The sequence below is a fragment of the Lepidothrix coronata genome, unplaced genomic scaffold, assembly GCF_001604755.1.
Source record: "Lepidothrix coronata isolate B3197 unplaced genomic scaffold, Lepidothrix_coronata-1.0 Scaffold172, whole genome shotgun sequence".
In the NCBI taxonomy this organism is placed as follows: domain Eukaryota; kingdom Metazoa; phylum Chordata; class Aves; order Passeriformes; family Pipridae; genus Lepidothrix; species Lepidothrix coronata.
In genome coordinates this window covers 1,785,558-1,794,294 of record NW_016690352.1, presented here as the reverse complement: position 1 = coordinate 1,794,294, position 8,737 = coordinate 1,785,558, and the positions used below count along the sequence as shown (strand labels likewise).

Sequence of the window (8,737 nt, the reverse complement as noted above, 5' to 3'; positions counted from 1 at the left end):
GCTGTCGAGCGGCGGCAGCCGGCCCGGGCGAGGACAGACAGACAGCCGGGGCGCGGAGCGCGGCGACAGCCGGCGGAGCGCGTTTCCCTCGCTTGGCCGGCGGGCGGGGAGGATCGGCTCGGCTCTGCTGGGCGAGGTGAGCGGGAGCGGAGCGGGGCACAGAGCGGGGCGACGCCGAGCCGGTCCAGCCGGAGGGGGCTGCTCGCCCCGGCGCTGCCCTGCCGGCTGCACCCCCGCACTGCCGCCACCGCCCGGGGACAGGCAGCGCCCCGGCTCGGCCCCGGGCGGTGGCGGCGAGCGGCGGGCGCGGTGTCCCCGCAGCTGACGCCCTGTCCCCTCTCTCCGCGCAGGTCGGCGCTGACGGCGGCCGGCGCCCGGCGGGGAATCGGCCGTGCCGCGGAGCCATGCCCGCCGCCCCCCTCCTCCTCTTGCTACTCCTCAGCTGCGGCGCCGCCGCCGAGGGTGACGGTTCCCTGCTCCGGCCGGGCCCGGGCAGGCAGAGCGCTCCGGCGGCAGCCGACGCCGCGGCCCCGACGGCCGGGGCCCCCGTAGTGCGGGGCGCCGAGCACAACTCGTCCCGCCCGGCCGCGCTACCCAAGGGCGGGCGGGCGGCTGGAGGGCGGCCTCGCCCTGCCTCGCCCCCCATGTGCACGGGGCAGACGGAGATCAAGGAGACTTTCAAGTACATCAACACGGTGGTGTCCTGCCTGGTCTTCGTCCTGGGCATCATCGGCAACTCCACGCTGCTGCGGATCATCTACAAGAACAAGTGCATGAGGAACGGCCCCAACATTCTTATCGCCAGCCTGGCCTTGGGCGACCTGCTCCACATCATCATTGACATCCCCATCAATGTCTACAAGGTAAGGAGGGGTCGGGGATGGATTCGGGAGCGGGTGCGGGGGTACGGTGGTCACGGCGCGGGAAGACGCGTCCCTTCCTGTCTAGGAGTCATCCTTGGACTTCGCCTCACGCCAAATACCGCCCGAAGGTGGTATTTTGATCAGATGTTGTCGCGAATGGCACCCTCTCTGTGCCCCAGTCGCATCTCAGCATTCCAGGCTGGGAATGGGTCAGAATGGGGGTGGCCAGGCTCTGAAAATCCCCTGGAAACAGGTGCTGTCCCAGGGATAAAGAAAATAAATGCGTTTGTCACTTCCTTCTTTTCCCGCAAAGACTGGAGGGGAGACAGAAGCTCCTTTCCTGTGGGTACCGCTCGGTTCCTTCTGCTCAGCTGCTGCAGGCTTGGTCATGATACTTCACGTCTGTACAGTCGGTTTTGGCATGGGGGTTTTTCAAAGAAACCAAGATCGTTCAGCTGAGCGGCTTTATGCATCTAGCGGTTGGGAGGTACGATGCTTTTCTGAGCCGTGAACGCTTTTCCCCCCCTTCTCCAGTGTTGCACCATGGGCAGCCGAAAGGGAGCTTTCTCCTCTTGAACATTCATTAGCCTGTCCGTTGACGTAATAAGACTTGACATGGAAGGAGTACAACCCCTGTCTTGTCTACCCAGCTTGTGCAGTCCATTTATCCTTAGGAATAAGTTGGGAAGTTGAATCCAGCCTCTAGCTGCAATCGGTACTCTTCCGAGAGATACTGGAAATAACATAGTTCCTTCTGCTTTGAAAGTTTACAGTCTGGGTCCCTAAGCACCTATCAGTTACTTCATAAAGTGGACAAAATAGCCTTCATCTGTCATCTTCTCTTAGTTTTGTATATGATTGTAAACTGGGAATTGTTATTTTTAGCTTTAGAAAGCCACGTCAAAGGGTTAGGTTTTGAATCCGTAATGATTACTCTCAGAAGCTGCTGAAATAGAAGAATCCTTTATCTTCAGCCTTTTAAAGTATTGAAGTATTACAATGCAGGGAATGTCATCACTGTGTTAAATTCATGAGCCAGTTAATTTGGATTACATGACAGTTCTTAGATTTGAAGTTCCATGTTTTTTATACTCTACTGTTTACCTATTATATCTTTATTTATACTGTTTATCTTAGTTCTTGATAGAGGAGTGACTCTTCTCAATGAGGATGAAAAACAAAAAACCCTTAACATGCTTTAAAAATGTGTTTTTGTAATAACATACACTGAACAAAAAGGTTTTTTTCACCTATTCTCAGAAAAATCAAAAAGATTGTATCAATAACAGCTGTTCAGTACAAGACTTTGCAATCTCAGCGATACTATCTCAAAATTTAATTACTGGTAGCATGCAATAATATACCTCAGTTTTTATCTCGATTGAATGTCATCAAGTATATCATTATGAGTAGGTTGGAGCGGGAGGAATAAAAGGTCAGATTGCAAACCGATAAATATTACACCAGCTGCAAGTCCAGGATTTTTATGGTGCTGTTCATAATGCTAGGGGCTGCACAGTAGTTCTCAGGTTCTAAATCTACCATGCTGCTACTCATCTTAATGAAGAGCCCATAATCAATTTATATTATCCCTTATAATAATGAATTAAATATTTACTGGTTTAAGACAGGAATTTTGAATAACTGTAAGTTTACAAATACAAACAACCCCTCCTCACTAGATACTGTGTTTATTTAATCAAGAGTTTGAGGGTGGTTTGAGTTGTTAACTTTTTATTGATTCCACATCCCATTTAATTCCATCCTCAGAGCACTATTTTGAGGGAAAATGCAATCAAAAATTATCTGTTATCACGCAGCAAAAGCTTGGTTAGTAAATCAAGTATGATTAACAGTTGAAAGTTGCAATTTGAAACCATTTAAGATGGGATGAAACAGATCCAGGGGTAGAATTGACAGGTCCCCAGTTAGGCAACTGCATGAAAAAGAGAGTGAGAGAATTTCTTGTGTTAATAAAATGCCAGCAACACTTGTCCTAGAAAGTGTGAAAGTGTCTGTGAATGCTTTCCAGACAGACCCATAGGACACAATCCAGAATCCACACCAGAAGCAGCTTTTTATTAGGTATTAAAAGTGATAACTGCAAAAGATATCCCCTGTGACTACATAAGTAAATACGTAAGTAGCTGGAAAAAAACACACAAATGAAAATTGATGTCTCTTAAATCAAGCATATCTAAAGAAAAGCAGGTGTTATCTAGATTGTGAGGCAAATGCAGTCCAATGCATAAGATGCTAATTAGCCCATTGCACTTCATAAATTTGAATATCAATCAATACTTTCAGTAGAAAATGGAAAGTATCTGGAATCTGTCACACAGTCAGGCAACTGCGTATGAAATGAGGGCTTGAGGGGCGTTCAGTTCCAGCATGCAGAACCTGGCAGAGCTTTTCAGCGTTGGTAAGTGGTTTGGCTTCGGCTGAACCTCCAAACTGCAGAATGGCAAGTAGATGAAAGTCTCAGGCAATCATTCTGCAGTATGTAATGTTGTGGCAGTGTAGATAGTTTGCAAGATTGTTACTAACTGGATGTGCAGGTGGTCCTGTGCCTGATCAACTGCTTCACTAAACTGACTAAGTTAGCATGTCTTTGTTAATTTGAGGCCTTAAACAGCAATTAAGGAGCAGAAGGAAAGAGTAGCTGGTCAGTGAGCTTTTTATGTCCTTCTCGGCACTTAATTTTTGGAAGACAAGACAATGGTGGCTTGTACACCTGACAATACAGGTCTGCAGTTCTGGAAGGCTTATGCTCAGTTTCCCAAGTCAATAAAGCTGCTAAGTGCCGTGTATAAGGCACCAAAACATCAGGACTGAAAATTCCAAACATACATTAGCTTTGCTTCTCATAGACTTAAAAAGCCATAATGAAATAGCACAGAAACATGCTTTCTCGTTTGATACATAAACAACACCTCATTTAGTGATATTTATTCTCTCATGTTAAATCCAATTTATTGTCATGTCCCATGGATTTTTAACAACAAAAACAACCTATCCTCTGTGCATTATTGTGTGGCTTTCTGAACTCTGTCAACTTGCCATGATACGGATGACTGAGGAAAAATATCTACCTGGTAATATTGTCATAGGTTCCTTTTTCTCAGAGCACAATAGAAAAGTGGATAAAAAAATTTCCAGGGAAGTAAAAAAATCTGGTCTTTATCCAAGCTAGTGATCAAAGGCCAGACTCAGCTTTGTAGGCACTGATTTCTTTTCAGTAATGTATTCTAAGGATTACATAAAAATTATGGTTAACATGTAGCATTATCAAGCACTGGAAATACAAGAAAGACCAGATTAGGGACTCTATATCCCATGCAGACACAAACTGGCTCCTTTGTTAATCCAGCAATGCTCTGAAAAAGGCAAGATTTCCATGGAAGTTTGTTTGTGATGATCTTACTAACTCTTGTAATGCAATTACCTGCATCATGATAAAGCCAACCCTTGCCTAACTTTCAAAAAAAAAAATCAAGGTGCTTGTCTTTAGAAAACATTGCTAATATTCCATATTAGAACTCTTGGCCACTGGTTCTTTTGATGTTAAAGATAACAGCCATTTAACTGGGAGAAATGCATCATTTCTTTTCTTTCAACCTCTGAACCACTTACTTGGGATCTTGCAAAGTTCGTCTCAGAATTTCTTATGCAAAGTTTATTGATATCCAGCCGTATCAAGCTAGAAGTTTGTTTGGTGAACAAGTGCGGTTTATAGGCACTTAAAAAGGATCTGAATTGTCCAGGGGAGGAACCTGTCTGGACTCTGCAGGCAATGGCAAGGTAACTTGGTTCTGTAGTTATGTGGGAACAATCTACTCTGAAGTCAGATATATGGACTACTGGAAATGTCTGAATGTTGTTAAAAGTACACATACGTAGTTTTCATGATGGATCTCCAAACTGAAATAAGTTAGATGATGCTAATATAGATTTGTAAACTTAGGGGAGTAGTTTTTTCATTACGTATACATTTCTTGTGTATACATTCACTTAAAAGATACATGTGACAAATTTGAAAAGTTTTCATCTGATTCGGTTTTGCTTCTACCCTGTGTTTATATATCCCAATCTGACAGCAGCATGGCTTTCTAAGCGGTTACTTTTGATGCAGTCTGTTCACTGGGGTTGTGAAATTGCAGAAATGTTTTGACAACACATTATGAGGTTTCTGTAATTTTCAAGATGTCTTATAGTGTTACTTTATCTTAATGAAGTATTTTTAAATGAAGTTTCTAAGCAGAAGTTACTAATAAAAATACAAGAAACTAATTGCATGCCTCATATTAAGAATTACAGTTTATGGGACCGATATAGTTTATTGGATAGTTAACTAGAAAGCGGGAAAATACATGTTCTTGTCTAGAGGGAAGATCCTCACCCTAACATAATTATAGCTGAATATTAATAAGTTTTGTAATGTTGTGTGACTTATCCGTTACCATAAGCTTAATTTCCTGGGCAAATTTTCTGTTTTGAAAAACGGTCCTATAAAATACTTAAAAATACTTTATCTGCATGACCTCCTCATGTCAAAAAAATAAAAAGTATCAGGTGAAAATTTGCTAGTCATTTCATAGATATATTGAAAAACTGTTGCTTGTGAATTAGGTGCACCATTGCATATCTGATTTCCCTTGTAAGTGCAGTTCATAGTGATGAAAATCACATCCTACTCTCCTGTGAACTGGACTTGCTGTGAGCACACAGCTAGGAGGAAATATGAATTCCCGCCCTGCATTTCCCATGTGCATTCATTGCTCGGGACTAGAACACTGACGTAAATATTCGCACGCTTTGCCACTTCTTCCTGCTCAACAGCAGCGGGTCACCAGTTGGAGCCGTGGTGTCAGCCTTCTGGCTGGTGACCACAGCAGCTGAGCCCTCGAGAGCAGCGTATTGTGCTTGCATGCTGGTGTGTTCCAGCAGCAGATTGTGAACATCTTTCAGTTCTTACACAACCAAGAGGAAGCAGAGCAGGAATTGTGATTCGCAGGTGTCTCTCTGAGTCACAACATCTCTTGGGGTTACTTTCATAGCTGTGCAGCTTGCGTATCAGTTTAGGCTCAGATCTATCTGATCTGAGAAAGTGTTGATTAGGAGTGCATCAGATGTATTGGCTCTTTCAAGTATGATTTCACATAATTTTGGAACTGGAAAAGGTCACTCGGAATATAGCCAGTGGTAGACTTCTCTTGGCATTTTACTGATGAAAACACAACATTATTTTCCTCTTTGCTGCCACTTGGCAGAATCTCATCTCATGGCTCTAAGTTGTTTATCATTTATAAAATGACACTCTTTTTACAGCTACCCTATTGTGAATCATAAGAAAATCAATGTACTCATACAAAATTGCAATACACTACATCTGTACTTCACTAAGAATATTCATTGCTCTTGTCCACAAATGTGATGCTCCTGAATACTTTACATTGGATCTTTACTGTACTTTAAGGCAGTGTTTGGAGGAGATGGCAATGCAGAGAACAAACAGAAACCAAGGAAACACAGTTCAGCAATTAAAACATTCTACTTTTTTTTCCTTTTACTTTCTTAATGTTTTCAAGCTTTTGGTATAAAGCATATCATTAACCATTTGCAATACCATGGTAGAGAAACTTGTGACATGCATTAAGATTCTCAAATTTCACAATCCATCAGCTGCAAGAGATAAAGGACATGTTTTCCCAGTGCACTGCAGACAGCTGCATGTCTATTTTACCCTGATTTAAGCTGGCTGAATGCAAGTAATATTTTGATGTTATGCTAAACCCAGGCATCCTTTTTCTCAGTAGAATGCGTTCACTCATGTGCCACCCCTTTATAATCCAGCTACATGGGTCCCAAACTGGAGCTGGCTCCAATCCAGTCAGTTTGGAGCACAGGTATGACTGTCTGCACCTGAGAGATAAGTTCAGGGAAATCTCCAACATAGGGCTGAATTGTGATAAACATATTGTGATTTTAGGGAGGAGAGACGAGGAGTGTCTTGCATGTACACCAGGTAGACGTAGATAAAAGTTTTCAACAGAATCTGCCAACAGAGATTTGACCAAAGTTCTGAATTTAAATTACAAAGAAAAGAAATATTTTACTTTTGAACTGCTTTTTTAATGAGTCATCTCTCATCTAATATACACACATGTACAAGAGGTACCATAAACAAGTATACAATATACTTGCTACCTAGTCCTTGATTTCTAGAGCAACTAGATGTGATAGACTGGAGATTCACTGCCTGATTTATATAAATTAAATTAGTTCAGATGTCATTTGATTCTGTAGAGTGAACATTTAGAACACCTGTAATTATTCACATTGCAGTTTTAATAGTGATTGTTACTGTCACCCCCTCACAGCAATTCAGGAGAAGTGTCAGGGAGAGGCTTTGCTGGAAATACTTTAATTGCAGACTGAGTTATTTTCCCACATCACATAAGAAAAAGATACTTTATAGTTATTACAACCTCATCCCTGCTTCTGCTGATTTATTATTTGCCATAAAATTCTCAAGAAACATAAATCCTTAGAATTTATCTTTCTGGTTCATTTCTACAGAGGTGTCATGTTCTTTGTCTTACTTAAGTAGATCATTGAGGAAATAAATCAAAGCTGGGCCATGTTGCAGTTTCTCTGCTATTCTTTTAAACACTTCATCACAGCACAGGGCTAAAACAGGTATTTGGAGGCATTCTGGTATCTGAAAATACTGGTGGGCACTTCACAGATTTCCAAAAGCCCATTGTCATGAAATGTACTTAACTCCCTTTGTGTTCAAATAAAATGATACTGTCAGGGCTTTTCAAAAAACTCTTGTGGACCATGTAAGTGTTTATCCTTAGATGCATATGTTATTTGTGCGTAAGGACTTTGCTGAACCAAACCGATGTGAGCAGGCAACTCTGTGTCGGTCTTCAGTTATGGAATCATGGAATTGTTAAGGTTGGAAAAGACCCCTAAGACCACTAAGTCCAACCATCAACCTTGCACTACTACATTCTCCACTAAACCATGTTCCCAAGTGCCACATGTACGTGTTTTTTGAATGTTTCCCTAGGCAACCTGTTCCAAAGCCTGACAACCCTTTCAGCAAAGAATTTTCTGAATACCCAATCTAAACCTTCCCTGGTGCAACTTGAGGCCACTTCCTCTTCTCCTGTTGCTTCTTACTTGGAGAAGAGACCAACCCCCAACTCACTACGGCCTCCTTTCAGATAGTTGTAGAGAGCAATAAGGTCTCACTGCAGCCTCCTTTTCTCCAGGCTAAACAAACCCAGCTCCCTCGCCCACTCCTCATATGACTTACTCTCTAGACACTTCACCAGCTCCATTGTCTTTCTCCAGACATGCTCCAGCACCTCAATGTCCTTCTTGTTGTGAGGAGCCCAGAACTTGACATAGGACTCAAGATGCAGCTTCACCAGGCTGAGTACAGGGGGATGATTAGTGCTCTAGTCCTTCTGATACAAGCCAGGATGCCTTTGGGCTTCTTGACCACCTGGGCATACTGCTGGCTTGTGTTCAGCCAGCTGTTGACCAGCACCCCCATGTCCTTTTCTGCCAGATCTTTCCGGCCACTTTCCAGTCAGGTACTGTTCCCCAGGGCTGTAGTGCTGCATGGGGCTGTCCTGTAGGTTTCTTGGCATAACCCTTGTTCTGGAGAGTCTTGTTTTTATGAGACCTGGAAGATTTGGCTGCTGCTGTGGTGTATTTGAGGCATTAGAGCAGCTCACAGCAGAGTTCAAAGATTAAATATTTCTAAACTGAAGCTGCAGTCAAACAGTCCATAGCATCAGCTGTGAGGAAGGTGCTTCCCATGTCCAGTAAGTCTTATCTCCTAAATCACATAAAAT

At 43.2% G+C, this 8,737-nt stretch overlaps 1 protein-coding gene across 2 annotated transcripts in view; it reads left to right on the top strand.

The window, feature by feature from the left end:
• The first annotated feature begins 389 nt into the window (after positions 1–389).
• Positions 390–8,737, top strand: part of EDNRB (endothelin receptor type B) — a 17,170-nt gene continuing 8,822 nt past the window's right edge. Inside the window, exon 1 of one of the 2 annotated variants that reach the window (XM_017829971.1) lies at positions 390–863. In XM_017829971.1, coding sequence (XP_017685460.1) covers positions 405–863 — 459 coding nt within the window. In that variant the 5' untranslated portion in view covers positions 390–404. Of the gene's footprint in view, positions 864–4,541; positions 4,665–8,737 lie in introns of those variants that run through there. The other variant, XM_017829972.1, reaches the window with a different exon arrangement.